The following is a 22506-nucleotide window of genomic DNA, read 5'->3' as shown; positions in this document are numbered from 1 at the left end:
ACGAGTATGGCAGAGCAACAACAAAAAGATGCAAATAAATCAAAGCAATTGCGTCTTCTCAGTTATAAATATCAGTTTTATTATGTGAAAATAGATGTGCTATATTCCTGCCAGTGCTGCTCAGGGAAAATACCAGAACACTCCAATGAGCAGGCCTGCGCACATCTTTGTTTGCAGCTTGTATAAATTAAAGCGAAGGGCAAAATCCCTTGAGTGAGATTGTAGTTTCCTGTGACAAAAAAATCATTTTTGATGTGAGTTCAGTTAATGCGAGCAAAGTTGTTTTCCCTCAGAACAATAAATCCAAGGCTTTTGCTGTGGCTGAGACCTAACAAATGACACTAGGTTACAGTAACACGCCATGAGTTCTACTATGAAAGAGAGGCTTTTCTTTTTTACCCCCCAGGCATCACTCGTTCCCTCCCATGTGAGGAATCCAGCAGGGAATCGTATAAATAGCATCCACAGAGGTATACATTATTGAAGTAAATCCAGTGAAGAAAAGTCTATTTCTGTTGGGCTTCATCACCAAATCCAATAAAGGAGAGTGAGAGGAGGGCTGAGCGGTCCTGTCAGCAGGAGGATGGTATTAAGATAACACGAGGACCTGCTTCAGCATACACCCAATGAGTTGTGCGGTGTGTGTGTGCGTGGGAAGTGTTTTTTTTTCCTCCATCTTGCTCACACATGCTAATCAGCAAAAGGTTTCAAACTAGCCCTCCACAGCATTATACTGTATGTTGCCTCCATGATGTGAAAGATTGCCACAATCTTAATGGTAACGGCCTCTCACTCTAGCCACATGCAAAGTCTATGGAAAAAAGTGTTAATGCGGCTTCCAGCCTCTTCAGATGGAGCCAGAGCAATTTTTATAGCATCATCCCTACCTACTGTTCAAACTTTCCTAAAAAGCAAAGATTTATGCTTAGCATTAGAAATGTCATTAAGATCTGTTAATGTTTAAACCAGTGGTTCTCACACATTTTAAACCAAGTACCACCTCAAAAAATATTGAGCGTAGTGTCCAAAGTCTTCGCTTAGATATATATATATATATTTTTTTTTTGCTGAAGCAGTGATTCAGTTAAAATGTAAAGCACATAAAATAAAATAAAAATGTACCCAAATCAATGTTTCAAAATAAATAGTTCTTTAAGATTAAATGCAAATGTATTGAACTCAAAAGTTAAATACAACTGAACTGTACTTGGCAGTGTTTCTTTCGCATACCACAAGAGCAGTGGTGTCAAAACTACGGCCTGGGGGCCATTTGCAGCCGAGCATCAATTTTTCTAGTGGCCTGCAGCATATACAAAACACACAAAAAAAAAACATTTGACACATCCTGCATCCTGGTGTGTGTGTGTGGGGGGTGCGACACTAAGATCCCTCATAGCTGTGACCACACCTGACAACTACTACTAATAAATTGGTTTTAAATATACAGTCCCCTCCAAAAGTACTGTAACAGCAAGGTCCATTCCTTTGTTTTTGTTGTAAACTGAAGACATTTGCGTTTCAGATCAAAAGATGAATGAGACAAAGGTTCAGAATTCCAGCTTTTATTTCATACTATTTACATCTAGATGTGTTAAACAACTCAGGACAGAGCATCTTTTGTTTGACTACTCACTCTCTTTTCACTTTGTCAAGTGAGCAAAAGTATTGGAACAGATATTATTACATTAACTTAAAGTTAATAGCATTTCATATTTGGTGGCATAATCCGTACTTAAAATAACTGCATGAAGCCTGCGAGCCACTGACTTGACCAGACTGTTGCATTCATCATTTGAAATGCTTTTCCAGGCCTTTACTGCAGCCTCTTTCTCCCTTCGGTCTCCTCTTCAGGAGGTAAAATGCATGCTCTATTGGGTTAAGGTGCGGTGATTGACTTGGCCAGTCTAACACTTGCCACTTTTTCTCCCTGATGAAGTTCTTTGTGTTTTGGGTCATTGTCGTGTTGAATCTTATCCCAATGAGTTTGGATGCATTTTTCTGTAAATTGTCAGACAAAATGGTTTTGTAGACTTCAGAATTAATTTTGCTGCTACCATCATGAGTTATATCATCAACAAAGACGAGTGAGCCCATTTCAGAAACAGCCATGCAAGCCCAAGCCATGACATTACCTCCACCATGCTTCACAGATGAGCGTTTGTGTTTTGGATCATAAGCAGATCCTTTCTTTCTCCATACTTTGGCCTTTCCATCACTTTGCTCGAGGTTAATCTTGGTCTCATCAGTCCATAAAACTTTGTTCCAAAACTTTTGTGGCTCATATCTCTACTTCTTTCCAATCTGGCCTTCCGATTCTTTTTGCTGATGAGTGGGTTGCATCTTGTGTTATGTATGGCCTGTATATTTCTTCTCTCCAAGTCTTCTTCCAACAGTGGATTGTGATACCTTCACCCCTGTCCTGTGGAGGTTGGCAGTGATGCCTGTTGTCTTTGGGTTTTTGTTGATACCCTTGGCTGACCTGTTCGATCTCTGTTGCTCAGTACACCAATAGTTTTTTTCATTTTAAGACATTCCAAATTGTTGTATTGTCTATGCACAATGGTTGTGCAATAGCTCTGATAATTTTTTCCTCTTCTCTCAGCTTCAAAATGGTTTGCTTTTTCCCCATAGACAGCTCTCTGGTCTTCATGTTTGCTTAAAAGCAAATTCAGTTTTCAGAGGTGAAACCCAAAGCCAAAAACAAGCACAAACTAATGATTAAGCAATCAATCTAAAAGGCAACACCTGAGCAACTAGAAACACCCATTAGTCACATTTTCCAATAATTTTGCTCACTTGAAAAGTGGGTGGGTTCAGACAAAAGGTGCTTTGTCTTGAGTTGTTTAACACATCTGCATGTAAATACCATGAAATAAAATCTGGAATTCAGAACTTTGGTCTCATATTCATCTTTTGATCTGAAACCAAAATGGCTTCAGTAAACAACAAAAACAAAGGAATTGACCTTGCCGTTCCAGTACTTTCGGACGGGACTGTGTGTGTGTGTGTGTGTGTGTGTGTGTGTGTGTATATATATATATATATATATATATATGTAACTATGCAAAGAAACTTTACAACTATAACATCAAAACTACGAGAGGCGTGCAAAAGGGGGGGGGGGGGGGGGGTTGGGCGGATGGCTTGTGAATAAAGAATTCAATTTTAGAAGCAAAAATGTTTTCCTCCACTCTCAAGGTCTGATTTGTGAAAATATTAATTATGATCATCAAGTCAACACTGCTTTAAAGATTGCTTTGGTTCTGAATATGGAAATCTGCTGAGGGCAGGGGCAGATCTAGTCTGGTGGGATACAGCACTGTGGGCCACCCGCAACCCTGAAAAATCCAAAACTATTTACCTAATCACCTTTCACAGAAACCTGTGATGTAGCAGATTCTCAAATTACTATAATACAATAATACATGGCTGCCTGACGGTTTGGTTTTACAATGTTTAAAAAAGTATAAGAATGTCATAGTGGCCCAACTGAACTTAAAACCAAGATACTATGGAACTATGTTGAAGTGTGGGGAGGAGCTTTTTTGATACTATGAAACTATGTTGAAGTGAGGGGAGGAGCTTTTTTGATACTATGAAACTATGTTGAAGTGAGGGGAGGAGCTTTTTTGATTTATTCATGCTATAGCCTTGTCAAACAGAATTATTTTTTTTCGCCATCTTGTGGTATCTATTGGCAATTTTCTCAGCAGGACTGTGGGGGAACACTTTTTTTTTCTTCTTTTTTCTTCATAACATATTCTTGTTTTTTTCATAACTATGAAAACTGTGAGCAAAGCTAGTTTGAAACCACTGCCTTCCAGGAGGTGAAAATAGAATATGGAGATTATTTGATGGGGTTGTTATCAGGGCTTCCACACCAAACCCAAGCAAGCATGCCCATATGGACCGTGGTGCATGCAAATTGTTCATACAAATGCATCTCAATGCATGTGCTTGTGTGTTTTTTGGACATACTTGGCAAAATAAAGATGATTCCGATTCTGATCCAGTGTGACGTGGTAAAGAGGAAAGAAACAGTCTGAAAAAAGCGTATTAGATTATCGTCATTATTCCGACATTTGATTGGCATTTAAAAACAAAAACTCGGTGCTTTCAATCACTGCAGTTAAAATACCTAACAGTTCTTTCATGAGTCCCCCCCACTTGTAACTTCATCCACAGTTTTATTCACACTGCACTGTAGTTGAGACAATAGACATTGTGGTTGCACCCCCTGTTGGCAACAGGCCTGCAGTGCAGCAACTTGGGTCAAAGTGCCGAGTTTCCTAGTGTGAACCAAGTCTCCTTGTTGAGCAGCTCCTCTTCCAATTTAATGTTTGTGGCAGCTACAAACGTCTTTTTGCTCTTCACGCTCACCTCCAGCACCATCCCATACAGAAGGGGGACATTTGCGTACTCCAGCTGTGAACGACGCAAACATTTTTGGGACATGTCAAGTCGAGCGGCTCTGTATTTGAAATGTAATTTTGTAAAGGTTGTGGAATTTGTTCTTTATCATTCTACAACAATGTTTGTAATACTTTTTCTAATATATTGATATTAATGTAATTTATGTATTAATGTATTTTTTTTGAGACATTCTTTTTTTTCTTTCATCCTGTGCTATGTTGTCTATCCCAGCTGACTCCGATTCTTCCATCCATCCACTTTCTGAGCCGCTTCTCCTCACTAGGGTCGCGGGCGTGCTGGAGCCAATCCCAGCTATCATCGGGCAGGAGGCGGGGTACACCCTGAACTGGTTGCCAGCCAATCGGAAGGCACATACAAACAAGCATTCACACTCACATTCACACCTACGGGCAATTTAGAGTCTCCAATTAATGCATGTTTTTGGGATGTGGGAGGAAACCGGAGTGCCCGGAGAAAACCCACGCAGGCACGGGGAGAACATGCAAACTCCACACAGGCGGGGCCGGGGATTGAACCCGGGTCCTCAGATCTGTGAGGCCAACGCTCTTAAGCAGTCTGCCACCGTGCCGCCCACTCTGGTTCTTTTTATAATAGATTTACTACATATATACTGAATAGTATAGTAGAGTAGAGTATATGAAAATATTGTTGCTTGCACGGTGGCAGAGTGATTATTAGGTCTGCCTGGTCCCAGGTCCCAGGTCCCTGGTCCCAACATGCTCTCCACACACTTGTCTGGGTGGGTTTTCAACAGTTATTTCAGCTTCCTCTCGCATTCCAAAAGAATGTGAGTGTAGTCTATTTGCTGTGCAATTTGCCAGCAATCAGTCCAGGGTGTACCCTGCCTCGCCCAAGGCTAGCTGGGATAGGTTATAGCTTTTGTCTGGTTTTGGATACAGGCTGGAGAAAGACAAATTTAAGACATTTCGATCAAATTTAAGACTTACTGTTCACTAAACAGGACCCAACATAATACATAATTCAAAGATGAATAATAAAAAAAAAAAAAAAAAAAAATCAAGATTTACCAATGACAAAGTCCAATTTTAAAGACTGAATGATAGATTTAGGAATTGTATGTACTTTTTAAGGATAATAAAAGAAGTGTTTGAAAAATCATTTTTTTCATTTTACTCATTATAGTCCTTCAAGGAGAAATTTAACTCACACTGAACTCACTTTTAAGGATTTCTGGACACCCTGTCTTATCTTACAGTGTGTGCAATGCGAGCTGGTCAGGAAAACAGCATGATGCCGGAAGGCTATTGTAGTTCACAACACCATTTCCTTTTGTACAACATATTGTTTAGAATGCAGAAAAGACAATAATTGTACCAGTTCATTGAACGTGGGGTTGTCATTATTCCGCACCACTTTAGTCTTTCTCTTGGACTTCTGCTGGGGATCCGGTCTCAGACATGTGACCACATAGGCATCAGGGTTGGAGCCATTGGGCATATTCTGTCGAAAGAGAAAAGACATTTTTAACTTCACATGCGGATTTATTTTATTTTTTTTCTGCAGTGTGGCAAACTCACAATGTTCTTGAGGTGTTTAACCAAGACTGAGAGCTTTCGTTCCTTGTAAGTTATGTACAGCTGGATTTGAGGGCAGGCTTCTGTAACGGGAAGTCACAAGTTCACACTTTTTAATACAGAATGTTCATCTTACAAGACACTTGACGAGGTACACAAGCACAGTCAAATGAGAGCCAATGCAAGTGCTGCACCAGAAATTCAGCTGTTATGAAGAGTTCCCACTCATAAGGTGACAAATATAAAAAAACAGCTCCCAGTATGATGTAGAGTTGTTCACGTCTGAAACCTACATCCACAATAAACATATTTATTAAATCTCTTGACACAGCTCTTGCATTAAATCTTATAACATTGTGTGGGTGCACCTACATTAATGTTGTGGCTGATGAATACATACTTAAAAGCAGAACTGTACCTTTTACCACACTTTGCTTAACCATTTTTGGCCCATCCAAGAACAAACTGCACACAAATTCATTCTAAAAGCAGAAAAAAGCAGATTTGCGTTTACAGCAATACAATTCAACGCTAAAACAGAAAGACACAAAGCAAAAAGAGAACATCAAGCAAACATACTCCCTTGCAAGGTCCCTCAAAAAGCTGTTTGAGGTATTTATTCAACAGAGACATCTTCCTGTTGGGGGTGAATGACATCATATACCAACACGGAAACCTGGAAAGGAAAATAACAAGCACTGTGTTACGATACCAAGATCATGTGAGATGGACGCTTGACTTTTGACTCACTGAGGCATAGCAGATTCTATGAAGTGTTTCTGCAGTTGCTTGTGGATCAGCTCAAAATCTTCAAATGTCATTTCGTTATACCAAAAGCCATCGTCGATGGTCACTCTCAGGTCATAGATCTGACAAATCAAAAGGTGAAAAAAACAAAAACAAAAACAAGAATGCATCTTGACTTTTTGGTCTGGATTCCATCTTAACATTGATATAAGTGGCGGCTGCTGGTCAATACAGAGTGCGAGGGAGCCACTCCACCACACACACACACACAGACACACACAGTATACAGTATCTATAGACTCCCTTATTATTATTATTATTATTATTATTATCAGTGGCGAGTGGCCCTATTTTGGGTCGTCCACCAAATGGTCTTTTTCAAGGTCTGAAAAAAGCACTTTCCAAAATTAGGTCATGGGCTCAGCCCACCCAAATTACTCGACCTAGATGCTCCCCTGCTCACTCTTTTTCACTGTGGGCATACCTTTTGCTCATATTTTGATACTTATTATTATTATTTTTTTTTACTCTTTATAATGTTTAGATTGCAAAGCTTTAACTTACTTAATTTTACTTGTGAGAGTGCTTTTAAAAACATGTTTAGCTACATCATTGAGGGTTGCTACTAATTTAAACTATTACGCAGCCTTTCATCACATTTGTAAATATCTAAATGCAATGACATAGCCTAAAACAGACACGTGCTACTCATCCAACACTTCCCAGCCTTGACCATTTGCTATCTTATCATAATAAGGGGCCATGGTTGCCAGATTTCGGGACGTGTGCAATATTACTTGACATGAGCAATGACGATGGATTGTATCAATGTTACTTGACAATACATAATCAGTCGCCATTGCTTAAGTCCTGTAATGGAGGCGAGCTGACGTTACCGTCATCACCTCAAGGTGCCTTTGTTATACAAACGTGACAAGTTGCTTTCCGGCAGGTTACATTTTTCCACTCACTCTCGACTTTCAAAAGCGTGCATCTGTGATGCTGTTCAAACGTGCCGTTACGGGACCATCGATGTCACAGACTCGGGAGAGGCTACAGGATCCTCGAGCCCTCCAGCGAACATACAGTTATATGTGATTTTGGCATTATTTGTAGCATTTAAAATGAGATTCTTTGATTTCTTTGCATGCAACCTCAGTGCACCTTCATTTCTCCGTTTTAGTTTTACACGTTACTCACAAAACATAATTGTTGCAGGGACGTGGTGGGCTGCTTTCGTCCGGTATTCTGTCTTATTGGTTGAATTTAGTGTCTATATTGAAAATGGACCAATGGGCTGCCCCCTCTGGGTCCAGTCTCTTCAAAAAATAAGGTGTGAAAAAAATAAACAGCGTGTCAATCGGCCTCAAAGGACTGCCGGCCCAATGGCCTCGCCGCTGCTGGTCTCACCGCAACTTTGTCCTTGACGGCAAAGTCCTGGATGACAGCATCTTGAATGTTGGTGCTGGGAGCAGGAACGGCATCACGGATCGGCGTTGTCTGCTTCTTCCCTTGGGCCATGCTATGTGTTAGGAAGTTCAACTTGACTGCAACAGAACCTATGCTCTCCTTGATCTTCCTATACAACAGACACAATGGCACATGCGGAGGTCGAGCAACAAATCACTGGAATAAAATTTAAAAAAAAATGCAAATATGTTCATAATGGCCTAAAGTATATTCATAGTTTAAACCAGAAATAAAGCATGTCTGTAAATGGTTTACAAGCAAGTTGATTTCCCCCAAAAAACCAAACCAGAAGTGTAAGGATACTGGCGTGTATGTTGCCTTTACCAACCATTTGCATTTGTCAAGCTAGGAGGCAAAAAGGGGGGCCCTTTCAAAGTACTCATTCACAATGCGGTTGGCATATGTTGCCAATGAAAGAAAACAACTGTCTCGATTCATAACACAATTTAGGAGTATATCAACATTTACTTGCTTTGAGCAATCTATTTTAAGAAATAAAATCTGCGTGTGTGAATGTGCGTGCGTGTGTGTGTGTGTGTGTGTGTGCCCGCGTGCTCAGTTACTTTGTAAAGTAGGATGTGGCTTCCAGGTCAGTGTCGTGAGGTCTGAGGTTTCTCTGGACGTACTGCAGGTCATTACAGTCCTTGAGTTCGGGCATTCCTGCATTGGTCATCTGGGAAATGCAAACACACAAACACCATGAATAAATGAAACAAATGCATTTCATTACCTCTGATATTGTTTTGTTTGTTTGTTAGCATTAGTACGCAGAAACTACTCCAGTGGTTTCTATGAAATCGAACATGTGTACATTGTTCATGCTGACTTATGGTGTATTATTTTATGATCCACCATTGTGTTAGCGTTTCGCCTCACAACAAAAGTCATTTATTGACATCTCATAGTTCACAATTTCCCTCTTTCCAATACACATTGTTCAACTGACACAACCAGGTACTATGAGGTGCTATATATAATCTCTTCCAGCCCCCACCCCCCTAAAAAATAAACACAATTTGTGTTATGTTTTAAATAAGGAAACTCAAACTCTATAATATTGCACATTATACAAATATATACTAACAACATAACTAAGTAGTATGTAAAGAACTAAACAGTTTGTGTATCATGATAAATTCATCGCGGCTCCTTCTGGTTTGTGCAACTTGCCACCAGGGGACAGTTTAATATCATAACGCAGCCAGAAACCAATAAAGAGTTTCAGAACTACTTCAAGGTAGAGTACGCAGTTTTCAAACTGCTAACAAGATTTGAATGTTGCCGCACTTCACTACTCCCTAGCCCCGCCCTCGCGTCTGTGACTCAAGCCACGCCCCTCACAAAATCGAAGTGTCAGCGTAACGTAACCCAGAAAAACCTGAAGCTGGAGGGCCGGCTCTATTTTTTTATGATTTGGAAGCCTTATTTTATATACTTGGGGATTTTTTTATTCATTCAAAACTTATTAACAAGACTCTTCCCTGCGGTGTGGCGAATTTACAAAAACATTTTTTTCTCATTTTACTGGGTCTTTTAGGACACACAGCTAGAAATTCTATTTAAACAATGTGCTAACATGCTAATGAAAGCTTACCCTCCACAGTCTCCACTTTGCTCCAGCAGTACCTTCTCTCGTTGCCCTGAGTCTTGAATAAAAACTCATCTCATACAGAAGCCCCCCACTCTACTTCATTGTCCTTGTTTATTTTATTTGTTAGTTTTTTTTTTTTTTTTGCTCTCTTACACACTGTTGATGTTCAAAAATGTTTGGCCTTACTAGCTCCAGCAGGCTGAGTACGAGAGCAGATCTGTGTCTGATGATGTTGTAAGCTTCACAGCAAAGTTCCACAAAGCGATGCAAGCGCTGAGGCTTCTGCCCACCGCCTGTGATGAAGTGCTGCATCTCCGATGTGAAGATGAACGGTGATCGGTCCCTACATTGTTTAAATAAAAAAAAAAAAAGGGGAGAAAAAAATGTGACAGGTTCTTTTCGCGTTTGATGTATTTGATTTCATCCCGTGTGTCTGTTCTCCAATTGATATATGTACCTTTTAAAGTTTGCGATCTTCTGCGCATTGCCCATGATCTTGCCAAAGTCGATGTGGAACATGTGACCGCTGTGCTTCAACATGATGTTATCGTTGTGGCGGTCGCAGATCCCCAGGATGAAGGTGGCCACGCACCAACCTGCACATGAGTGAATGAAGTTCATCACAGCCTGAAAACACGCGATAAACAAACAGGAGCAGAGGTTAACGATCAGTCCTTGAGGTCAACTTGGATCAGTGATTCAGGGGGCCTGCTAACCTTTTCATAGTCCTCCTTTGTTTTATTCCACATATGAAACCACTTCTCCAGGGTGTCCTGTCGAAGGGTGCCACCCAGACCCCACTCCTGCTGGATCTTCCCCAGCGTCACCGCCTCAGGAACCACTTCTATGAGACCTGTCAGCCGCAAACACAAACCGCAGATACCATGCCACCTCATTTCTTCATATAGTTTCCGATGGGGTTTATTATGCAACTGCAGAGAGTACCAGGCGTCTTTTTGTAAAGGCGTCCTTTTTTTTCTCAGCAGAAAACTTACTCGCCACACCAGCAAACAATAATGGCACAAAAAAGAGCATTGAATTGTTCTGGCGGCATTATATGTTGCCGGCATAAATAAAACATGAAATTTGGACTACTTAAGTCAAATTGGATTCTTTTCCACGGAACAGGTGATTGGAAAAGTGGTTGGGAATCACTGCATTAGAGCATTATTTGAATACATTTTCAAATCAAGTTACCCTGAGTCGTCCCAGTAGAAAGACATCTGTAGGTGACCATTCGCAAGTCCAGCCCTTCTTGGAGCCACACCCTGTCCATCATACGGACCATCTGCAGTACTAGCATGTCCTGGCGCAGGCTATCTCCTGTCTGGAGAGAGCACATCCAACTGAGTGATGGAAAACAGCAAGAACAAAAACAAAAAAAGCTTCATTTACACTCAAAGTGGCGTGTTTGTGGAAGCAGATGCGTAACTGGCCATTAGCTCACAGTTCTCCTTGACGGGGCACAACTAAAGAGCCAACCAGGATCAATAAAGTGCTGCTTTATGACCAACCTTGCAGATCACAGTGATGTTCGTTGCCAGCGGGTCAGTGCAAACGAAGGACACCCCCAGAGGAGAGGTATTGGAGTTGTAAAACTTACAGGCCTGGAAATAAAAGCTCACATTGTCAACACTTGTCCAAAGATGAATGGTTTGGATTGTCATGATGCTGTTTAACATTTACATCCAGGTCCACTCCCTTGACGCGGACGGCAACATCTAGAGGTAGACAGCAACTTCCCCCATCACTGAAGAACTCCACAATCTTCCCCTTTTCTTTGTTCAGAACAGCCTGCACGAAAATCAACATGCATGGTAAAATATTTGCCTTGCTGCCGAGTCTAAACCTGTGAATGAGATGAAAAGACCTTCCGTCGCGTCTTCTCCGACGCCCGGACCTTCTCCGCCACCTGGACGAGTGCCGACAGCAAGCGACTCTCTTTATCCAGCTCCTCTCTCAGCGCTCGGCCGCAGCAGAAGCGCAAGGCCGCGTGCACCTTACTGAACCAGCTCTGGTAGTGCGACTCTGTGCAAGCATCCTCCAGCAACCTGGCAACACAGACAGCAATGGACAATAACACAACATTAACATAATAATTCATTTGTTGTGTCACAGTTACTGTGGAATATCCTCTTGATATTTGTCCTTTTGTATGCAATAAACTGATTTTCCTGCTAAAACGGTAATTTTGGGTATATCATGAACATAGTAGAGTACAGTAGATGCTTTAAATTACACCTCAGAACTGTTTGGCAGACGGGCTAACCCCTCCACACAGGCGGGCCGGGGATTAAACCCCGGTCCTCATAAATGTGAGGCAGACGCTCTAACCAGTCGTCCCCCGTGCCGCTCCATTTGAATCCAATATGTGTAATATATATGTGAGGAGGAAAAGAAGATGTTTAATAACACCACAATCCATGGTTGAGTTGTTACACACCAGAAGAGTTGATGGGCAATCCGAATTTTCTTAAGAGATCTCTCCAGCAGCAACATGACCAGAGGTCCATCCAGTTCCCACTCACTCTTCAGAGCCTGCACAAGAAGAAGAAGAAGATGATGATGATGATGACAAACTAAATAGCATTGAGGATGGAAAGGATGTGAATGAGGAGATGTGGGTGTCGCGGTGCTCACCTGGACTAACTGTGGTAGAAACTGCTCCAACTCATCATCAGGAATTTGTTTAAAATACTGCACAGCGGTCTTGCGCACAGTCTGGTCTGGAAAACTGGGCAAGACAAACAGGATTTCTTTTTTTTTGAAATTAAGCAAATTGGTATGTGGAATCACGGCAGGAATCAGAGCTGCTGCCTACTTATCGGTGAGCAGGAAGAGCGCCTCCTCGGGAAGATGGATAGCCCAGCGGTCCAGAACTGTGTAGATCTCTGTGAGGTCCTCAGCCTGCCACTTGGGGGCTCCACCCAACACCAAATGGAGGAAGGTGCTTGCTTTGTCACCGCTGTGACGTTTACTCCACAGGAAGTTCTTCTCGTTTTCTGACAGACTGCAGACAAAAGGAAATTCGTTGTTCCAGCGTGTGTCCAATTTTCATTCTTTCATTCCTGGCACTTACCTGTCCCACACTCAACTCATTAGCAATGTCGGTAAGAGGACGTAAATCATTCATTATGGCATATTTAACCAACATATTTCAAATCCTTCCATTCAATAAAAATATGCGGCCATTAGACAAATGTTCTTCGAGTGGAACTACTTTTCTTTAACTCACAAGCAAAGGCACACCTTCTTCGACACTTGTAACATTTTCTTTTCCAGATCTTCACAAGGCGAAGAGAATATGAAGGACCCGGGGAGCTCGACAGGCCTCTGATACGTCCACTTCACTTCATCGGGAAACTCAAGCTGCGTGGATGAGATGATGAGTGTTGCTGCTATTTTGTGCTTGTTTTTTGTTTTTCGACAGAGGGCAGAGCTTTCTGACACTATTCACCTGCAGGATGACCCCCACTGTTTGTCTGTGGCTGTCAAAGAGGGCTGGGGAGGCGGGTGAAGACAGCATGGCCAACATGGACAAAGTGAGCAGGATGGTCCCTCTTACCAGGGTTCTACACAGACAGTTTAGTCAACATTCACTATGCTGTGGAATGGAAAACGCTGCAAACTCTTCATTCAGCATCTGTGTAGCGTGGTTAGGATGTACCTTTTCCTGTAAAGGGGTAGAACAGCCCAAGCCAGCAGCTCGGGACTCTTTCCTCGCTTTGAGCCCATCAGCTGGAAGGTCAGCATGCACTCGTAGGGCAACTGCTTTGCTGGGACAGGAAACGCCATCCTGACATTCAAAAAAACAAAACAATCCTGATTATTTGCGTTTGAAGTTACACCACGTTTATATTACTCTAAGGGTTACATTAAAGTGGTCAGGGGCTCCATCAAAACTTCCCAAAACCTAAAATACCTGAATTATTTTGTAATGTAAGGAAGTTAACAATAAAATGTGTATTTAAATCAAATGTTTTACTTCAATGGCAATACAGGGGCCCGACAGGAAACATTAAGAATGCGTACATTTATGTACAAACATACATACATTTATGGTTACATTTATGGTACCGTTTTCCACTTAACAAGAACAGAAATTTCATTTCCTTATGGCAATAAGAAAATGTTTTTTTTAGACAATAAATAGGCACAGTGCAATAAAACTGCACATTAGTCAAAATCACTTGCCTTAATAAATACAGATTTGTACTAATTTATGAACCAAATTAGACAAGGGTCGCGGGAGTACTGGAGCCTATCCCAGCCATCATCGGGCAGGAGGCGGGGTACACCCTGAAGAGGTCGCCAAACAAAATCGCAGGGCACATAGAAACAAACAAACATTCGTACTCACATTCACACCTACGGGCAATTTAAAGTCTTCAATTAGCCTAGCACGCATGTTTTTGGGGATGTGGGAGGAAACCGGAGCGCCCGGAGAAAACCCACGCAGGCACGGGGAGAACATGCAAACTCTACACAGGCGTTCGTCTGTTCAGTAATTTAACAGTATTTACTGTATTGTCATATTTTATTTATTTATAACATTAGAAATTGGATACTGCCTACTAACAGTGATTTCTTTGCTTGAGTCCCAAAATTCAAATGAAGTGATAAGCTAAGGATTCTTAAAGGCATACGAATCCTTCGTTTCTTTTCCTCCACTTTATGATATTGGAGGATGATTTCTTTTTTTCTGAGCAGCCTCTGTAATATGTTTTCGTTTGAAATGTGGACATCTCATTTGAAGAGAAGGGAAGTATGTCAGATATAGCTTTGCATCGATATCTATATTTGTATGGAGTGGACCTATTTCATAATTCCATTTTTGGGAGGAGGTTTTATGTTGTAATGGGGAGTCTGAATCGTTATTCTGACTCCGTGTGATGTTCTTTAACCCACGACTTTCGACTTTGAGGTAAACACCGACTAGTATGCCACTAAAGAGTGCTGCTTTTACATCTCTTCTCTTCCCGGACGACTTCACACAAGGTGTAAGCAAATCTTGTGAGACCTTGATGAAAGGATTGAAAGGATTAACATCAGTCAGGAATCTTAAAATGTTAATTACCGTAAAATATTGCCTGTACAGTAAAGATTTAATCTTGGAACTCGTTCCTGTACATTGTATGTAACGGGGAAAAAAAATAATGTCTATACTGTACCGTATAGTTAAAATGTATACAGAACTCACATGCGGTTACAACGTATTTTCTTCTCAAAGGATAAAGCTGTGCTGATGTTTTCAGAAACCACGGCTGAGCAAAGCTGCGTCTCTCCGTACGTCAGCTCACAGGAAATAGAGAAGCAGTCGTACCTAGACAAAAAAGACAACACGTAAGGATCATGTTTTTTGGCGCGATGTGTGCATCGTGTAGCGCTTATGCCGTACGTGGTCACCCAGCTGGGTAGAAGTTTATAGAGGGCGGCCACATTGAACTGTAAGAGTTCACTGTTCTGCTCCACATCACGGGTCGGAGGTTTGCTGGAAACGTCCTGAGTTCTGAAGTTGGACAGGAAGTTCTCAAAGAAGCTCTGCATGACTTTCAGCAGGGACTCGTGCAGCACCTGCATGGCTACAAGACACACAATAATCGCCTCCGGTGTCAGTAATCTTCTTGATATCAATTCATGTGTGAACTGGTCGCCAGCCAATTGCAGGGCACAAAAAAACAAACAAACATTCACACTCACATTCACACCTACGGGCAATTTAGAGTTTTCAATTAACCTACCATGCATGTTTTTGGGATGTGGGAGGAAACCGGAGAGCCCGGAGAAAACCCACGCAGGCACGGGGAGAACATGCCAAGTCCACACAGGCGGGGATTGAACCCCGATTGAACTGTGAGGCAGACGCTCTAACCACCAACACCACTACTACTACTACTACTACTACTAATAATAATAATAATAATATTAACAACAACAACTATGTCTAATGATGCAGAAAGACTGCATCCCAAATTCAGCCAAGTAACAATTGGCTGGGCAAATGTTTACTTCTGTGTTGCTGCACGTCAGTTTGTGTTGTCTGTGCTATGAAATCTTCAATGTTCAAGGGACCCAATGATGCTGATTTTGTCCTCGTTGATCAAACATAATTACAACATTTCAAGATGCAAAACATCTACTCACCACTCTCGCCTTCTAACATCTCCTCATAACTCTGCAAGGACAGGAGAGGACACACACCTTACATGCATCAGCTCCATGGAAAATGGAAAACACAAGCTCCAAGCAGGATTGTGATGAAGAAGTGTCATGGATGTGCTCTCTTACCAGAGGTATGGGGTTGACTCTGTTGAGCCGGCCAATGGCGTCTTCCAGCTCCCCGCTTGAGAGGCCGCACAGGAGATCGGTAATGGTGCGAACGTGGGCCACCAGGACGTTGACGTTCATCCCCGACTACCACACATCAAGTCACTTTGGAATGCTTCATTCACAAATATTTGATACCCGAACTGTCACCTGTTTTTACTGACTTTGCTTCTCATCAGCATGGCCTCCTCCCTGCTGTAGCTCATCAGCACATTCTGTAGACTCAACCTGACAGAGAGAGAACTTAAGAGGTGAAAAACTTTTACTTATTTTCCCCTGCAAACACACACAACTTGTGATGTAATGAGATGTCACCCTGGCAGCCGTAAGAATGGAAAGGCACGACGGCTCGGTGTCTCACTTGCACGTGTTGAAGACGCAGACGGGCCGCACCAGCTCGTAAAGATGACACGAGGGTTTGTCGTCATCCTCCTCAAGGAGAGAAATGACAATGAAATGATTCATTGATACGCGACGTCTTTAGTTAACATTGACGTAGGACCTGAGAGCGAGCACGTAGACTGACAATATCTGTTCTAGTTCATATAAAAGACATTTGATGATGCGTCTTCCACACCACATTCATCCAACAAGACGATATAAATCTTGCTTTGTGCACTGGGAACAAAAACAAGGCCGTTCTCCGAGCTGTTCCCACAAAGTTGGACGCGTACAATTGTTCAAAATGTCCTAGTTTCAAGAGAAAATGTTTTACGAAGGAGCTATTTCATTAACACAAGTATCACTGCTACTAGGACACCTTGATTTCCCTCACGGGATCCATCACACTTGTATGGCAGGTTAGGAATGTTAAAATGAGTGATGTACCAACTTATTAGTAAAATTGCATTTATAGCCGTGACAGCAACATATATAAATTCACTTCCAAAACAATTTGTCTGAGTTTCCACATTTTTAAAATTATGTCAAGCACATTACCGTGGGAAAGTTATTATAGTATAGTATGTAATAAGAACAAATTATTCTTCATAGTGTTCTTATCTTATATTATCCATATTTATTATAGCTGTATTAATGTACTTTTAAACTTATTGGCCCCTTTTCTCAAGTGACAGTGGACTTGCGGTGACATACTAATTCATTTCGGGTTCCGGTTCTCTAGCGTTATTGTGTGTTATAGTATTTTCTCTCTAAAAACTTGCTATTTTGCTCTTCAAAATTGGTTACTGTACTAACGTGGTTCCAGCCAGACCTACGCGACAAGTGTACTGTATCCAAAAATTACATATCACGGTAGCTTAGCAATTAGCATGTCTTTCTCCTGTTAATTACTCCTCATCCTCACTTCGTCATGAAGATACTTGTCAGAAGTGTGGCTCAATCGCTGCCATAGAGGCCACGATGAGTGACTTATGCTGCGTTGACAGCAGATGCAACGTGCGCGTTCGCCTCCGCGGCGCCGCATCATATTTAGCAACGTTAGTTGGAGCTCGTACGTAGCTAGTGCGGCACAAAATAGCACGCAACAAGCATTCCCCAACACAAACAGTGGAAAGCGTGGACATTGCCAACTGTTCAATATAGAACCATTTGTTTGTGTTTTTTTTTTTTTCAATATAGTGCACATGAGGTTTTTGCTTGCATCATAACAACATCCTTTGTCCGCCATTTTATTTCAGTGACAAAACTGAAAAAGCACTTTTGAGCCTTTTTTCGCACCATCATTAGTTAAAATGTATATTTACGATTACAGCGACTGTTCACCACTGGAACACATTTTTTACTGTTTCCATAATTTATGGGGGAAAAAAATGTCAATACCAACAAATTGAAACGGATTGTGTTCAACTCCAGAGATTCAACTGTATCCTGTATTAGACACAAAACCACTTCAATAGTATCGCTACATCTGCGTTATTTTTTCCTCAGCCTGTCTCCCAAATGTAAGTAGCCAGTATGGGATTTGTATACAGAACAAAGACTGCAAGAAAACTGCAGGTAGTGTTTTTTTTTTTTACAGCCACACCAGCCCTGATAAATATGTGGCAGGGTAGGTCTTTCTTTGTTGATCAATGATTAACATTTGAGAGTGTTTGAAGTGACTCACATCCCTGGCCAGGCTGTGTCTCAGATTGCTGGAGTGGAGCAGTCGAAGGGGGAGGGCCACGTTGAACTTGCAGTGTGTTTGAACGACCTCGTGCAAACCCAGCGGCTCTTCGCTGTTGAGACAGCGCGGCGTCAATCCGCAAATACACGGTGGGGGAAATTCCCAAGTTTGCTCAATTAAACTACTTACTTGTGGAGATACTCCTCAGAGTTGCACAACTTGAGAACATAATGGCCGCCGGTTTTGCGAGTGAGCTCCAGCAGCTGGAAGATCTCATTGATTAAACTTTGCACCGTCCTATTCACTGGACAAAAGATACAAGTTCAACATGACATACACTACTGACAAAAAAAGGATTTTCAGCATTCGGGTAAAATTGGATGATGACTCTAAAATTCACTACAGTAAGATTATATTTCCTGCTTCAATTACAATTGGTATTTAAGCACTCTTCTTTGTCATGCTGTTCACATTTTGACATTAACACCTAATCATCAATAATACCAGGGGAGGGGGAGTGGCCACTGAGTTTACAGTGTCACAGACTTGCTACAGAGAGACTGGAAGAGTAACAGAAGGGCATAGACATGGATGTCGTTGGAAATGTACAAATCATGCATCATCGTTAGTTTTTTGCCATTCACCTCCTTGTTCGGGAACAGCAAGTTGAGAAAAAAGTACTGAAACATTAAACAGTTGACGTGCATCCAAAAGTTTAGAGAAGGTCAAATTAAATTCAACTGTATAGGTTACAGTGCTGAACTTTCACCCAAAAGCTGAATATCCCTGACTTTTTCCAAACAGTGTACGGGTATTTATTATAGTTTGGGTGATGGATGTGATACCTGCGGTTGGGATCGGAAGCTGGTGACTTTCATATTGGGTCGCCACGCTGACAGTCAGCTCGACCTGCTGCAGCAGCGCAGGATGGAGGCGTGACACTCGAGCGTACACCACACCCGAGTTGTGAGCACTTTGTGTGTGCTTGTAGTGCGACAGCAGACTGCCGGCAGGAGAACAATGACAGATCAAAACGCGATAAAGACATTATTTTGTAATTGTCATAATTACAGCAGATTACCAGGTCAAAAATACACTACATGGACATAGGACACCGAGCCATTATACCTAAAGGGAGTGACTGTTTTAATTAAGAAAACCATTTCTCTTTCACTTATTTTGAACTCATAAGTTGAAGTTATTTCACATAGAACTCGTACATACACGTTCACTTTTAAGAGAAAAGGCAGGATGGGTACAATTGCTCAACATTTTTATATTTGATTGTTCTAGCCAAATACCTGATGAAATTTTAGTGCTTAAAAAGTCTGCAGTCACTCATGGTGTAGCGGTACACTCGCCTGACATTGATGCGGGCAGCGTGGGTTCGGTTCCCACTTAGTGACGGCGTGAATGTGAATGTGAACGTGAGTGTGAGTGTGAATGGTTGTCTGTGTCTATATGTGCCCTGCTACTGACTGGCGACCAGTTTAGAGTGTAGTCCGCCCACGGCCGCTTTAGAGTGCCTTGTTGTCGCAGCATGGAAAATGCCAGCCACAACCTGGTGTGATGTCTTCCAGCCACCGAAGGCTTTAAGCTCAAACTATGTATGATATATGATAGACAAAGTACTGTAGCATCCATTTTTCCAGGTGGTAGGAGAGGTATTCGATTGACAGTTGGTCTGATTGTTCAAGATTTTGACGCCCTATTTTACATACTTGGTCTTCTTTTTCCCAGCCAATCAAATTTGGCAAGGTTGTTAACAACACTCTGCTCTTTGGTGTGTCAAATTTTGAGGGCATTCTTTTTTCACTTCACAGGGACTGTAACAAAAGTGGGCAAAACAAACTGTCAATGTGTTTGTTGGTTCATCTATGCCATTATGATTCCATTGTTGCCATAGTGACTCAAAGTGTAAAATTCCTGAATCTACACCGTTTATCCAGATCATCGCCAAAATATGGTCATTGTCTCGTTGGCTCACGTGCCAGCCCTTTACAAAGCTTTGTGGAAAGTGTATTCTCGGGTAATCGAACTGGATTTATGACTATGCATTAAAACAACAAACCTAGTGGTAGCCCAAGACTTTTGCACAGTATTTTATGGCTCGTATATCCGGCATCGTCTTACTTGGATGTGGCTTGACAGAATGAAGCCATCACTCTGGTGCTGCCTTCAGGCGTATCTGTCAGTTTGATGACCCATTTATCCTAGGGTTGAAAACAATCGTTTAGGCCTTCACACTGACAATTTTACCTCCTCGCCAAGATGGAAAAACTGTGGCAGGTACTCACCAGGTCATCTGGTAGTGTGTTGGAGCGGGTCAATTTGTGGACAGGGACAGTCAGGTCACAGGAGAACCTGGTTTTGTTGTGGCCAAGGGGTACGTGCTTCCTGGGGGGTATAGGTGGGGAAATGCGGTCCTGTCCGCTTGGCGCGCTTGCACTCGGGACCGGAGGGGCGATACGACGAGGTCGGAGAGGCCTGTGCGTTCCTTGCTGAGCACCGTTAGGATGTTCTCGGCCGTCGGCCTGCGGGTCGGACTGGGATTTCGAATGAGGCAACCTGTTCTCGAACGATTGTTTATTTTCCACAATAATGTCGATCTCTTCGTAAAGATGAGTGTCAAAGTCAGTCTCTGTCAAAGTCGTGGAGAGGTTGTTGTTTGCATTTTGTCTGTGGAGCACTCTACGTGCTGGCAAAGGGGGTGGTCCTGGTTGCGGTCCACGAGGATCCATCGCATTGTAGCTCGAGTGCGTCTTGATGCTGCAGCGTGTCACGTCACAACGGGACAGCCTGCAAGAAATGGCAGCATAGGCTTACACTACTCATAGAAAGATAGGGATCTTTAGCTTCAGGTGAAATGCACTATAACAATTTATTATGACCTTCTGTCAACCTATGAAAGCACTCGTCCAACTGTTTCATGTTTCAGTACCGGTACTTTTGGCTGAACAGCAAAATTCACAAAAGGTATTTGATCCAAGAAAATTTCCTAAGGCGTCCACTTCTATGTTTTTCTGTGACTCTTCCAGTCTCTTTGCCACAATCTGCTGATGACACTCGAAGCTCAATTGTCACTTCCTTCTTAGAACATCCTGTACTGTTGATCAATGGTCTGGTGTTGTCTTGGTCTCAAGATGTCAAAATGTGAACAGCACGATGGAGAAGATTGTGTAAATAGCAATTGTAATTGAACAAGGAAATGTATTGTTCGATTAATGACTCAAACAACTTAGACAATAGAAAGTTTAAAAGAAAACAGTTAGACATTTGAAATTAGGAGTCTACATAAGGTATAATGGAATTAACTTGTAAAGGTTGTAGTGCATTTTAGGTTCACTTTGTAGTGAGCAGTGTATGCGACTGAAGCTTTGGGTTGAATCTAATCATTAACAGCCTTTCAAATCTTAACAGGAAATGCGCGGCGTGCCACAAAGTCTCAGGACTTTGTAGGTACACAAGCCAAACGTGACAACCTTAATGGAAAAACACAACAATCACAATACTGAGCCTTATGGCTATAAAGGAACGACGCTTACTCAAACTCACAAATGTAGTTTAATTCTATTACGCACTTGTGTGGTGTCAATAAACACGTAAAAAGTGATCAAAATGTGCTCTAAATGCAAATCATATGTAAACAGTTTGAGTTTGAGTTATAAGTGACCTACCATTAGAGATGATGTCGTGGTCCCGTGTTTCTTGTAAATTGAGGCCATCATGCTCAGCGAGTTAGACCTGAACATTCGCCGGTGACACTCATGCATTTACTCCTCCCACTGGATGAACTTTCCTCGTGGCTTCCCTCTCACGTGGACCGCACCGATGACGACAAGCTCTCTCCTGGAGGAAAGACATTATGACAGTGGGGGGAAAGTATATACTATAGGCAGGGCACTCGGTTTTAAGCCTTCAAAATGGCAAATTACTTGGTCTAACAACAAAGAAACTAAACAATTTCCCCCTAAAAAAAACATCTCGGAAATAACCTGTAAATAGTTCCAAAGACTGTCTTGCTAGCTACCCAGACAGCCAGATTAAACATAGTAGCTATAAAAGTGTTTTTGTAATAGAATTCAATACAGGCAATTATTCCAGGGCAGTCTGAACATGGAGAACGAGGTGCATGCTTCAGGGGGAACCTGCTAAATATTGACAGTTGAGGGAATGATATTAGCCTTTCCTTCTCAGGGGGGAAATTAAAAAGCTGTGTGGCATGGGTACGGAAGGATTTCTTCAGTCTGGCAATGCTACCTCTGTGTGTCAAAAATAATTACTGTCTTGTACTGGATACTTCTAGATGGCGTTGGTGTACCGAATATTGGAAC

The 22506-nt window shown here is 41.9% G+C and overlaps 1 protein-coding gene across 2 annotated transcripts; it reads right to left on the bottom strand.

Annotated features, from left to right (window-relative positions):
- Positions 1-55: 55 nt before the first annotated feature.
- Positions 56-21955, bottom strand: pik3c2g (phosphatidylinositol-4-phosphate 3-kinase catalytic subunit type 2 gamma). Of its 2 annotated transcripts, none has more exons than XM_061774856.1 (33): positions 21850-21955; positions 20470-20971; positions 20306-20385; positions 19018-19175; positions 18362-18476; positions 18173-18284; positions 16466-16536; positions 16269-16332; positions 16066-16191; positions 15922-15952; positions 15176-15359; positions 14978-15100; positions 13445-13573; positions 13235-13349; positions 13013-13146; positions 12599-12787; positions 12418-12511; positions 12221-12315; positions 11648-11828; positions 11464-11571; positions 11292-11384; positions 10975-11104; positions 10494-10630; positions 10235-10404; positions 9964-10120; positions 8750-8859; positions 8127-8295; positions 6720-6838; positions 6549-6645; positions 6388-6451; positions 5973-6052; positions 5770-5895; positions 56-4425 (listed from the first exon to the last, which is right to left on the bottom strand). In XM_061774856.1, exons 2-33 carry the CDS (start codon positions 20911-20913, stop codon positions 4273-4275), a joined length of 4158 nt encoding a protein of 1385 aa, XP_061630840.1. In that variant the 5' UTR covers positions 20914-20971; positions 21850-21955; the 3' UTR covers positions 56-4272. The 2 variants fall into 2 exon arrangements, with proteins under 2 accessions (XP_061630840.1, XP_061630841.1); XM_061774857.1 differs by having other exon boundaries at positions 16466-16533.
- Between the last annotated feature and the right edge of the window lie 551 nt (positions 21956-22506).

This window comes from Phyllopteryx taeniolatus, chromosome 5, assembly GCF_024500385.1.
Source record: "Phyllopteryx taeniolatus isolate TA_2022b chromosome 5, UOR_Ptae_1.2, whole genome shotgun sequence".
Lineage (NCBI taxonomy): Eukaryota > Metazoa > Chordata > Actinopteri > Syngnathiformes > Syngnathidae > Phyllopteryx > Phyllopteryx taeniolatus.
Note: the sequence above shows the minus strand (reverse complement) of the source record. Positions and strands in the feature narration are given on the sequence as shown.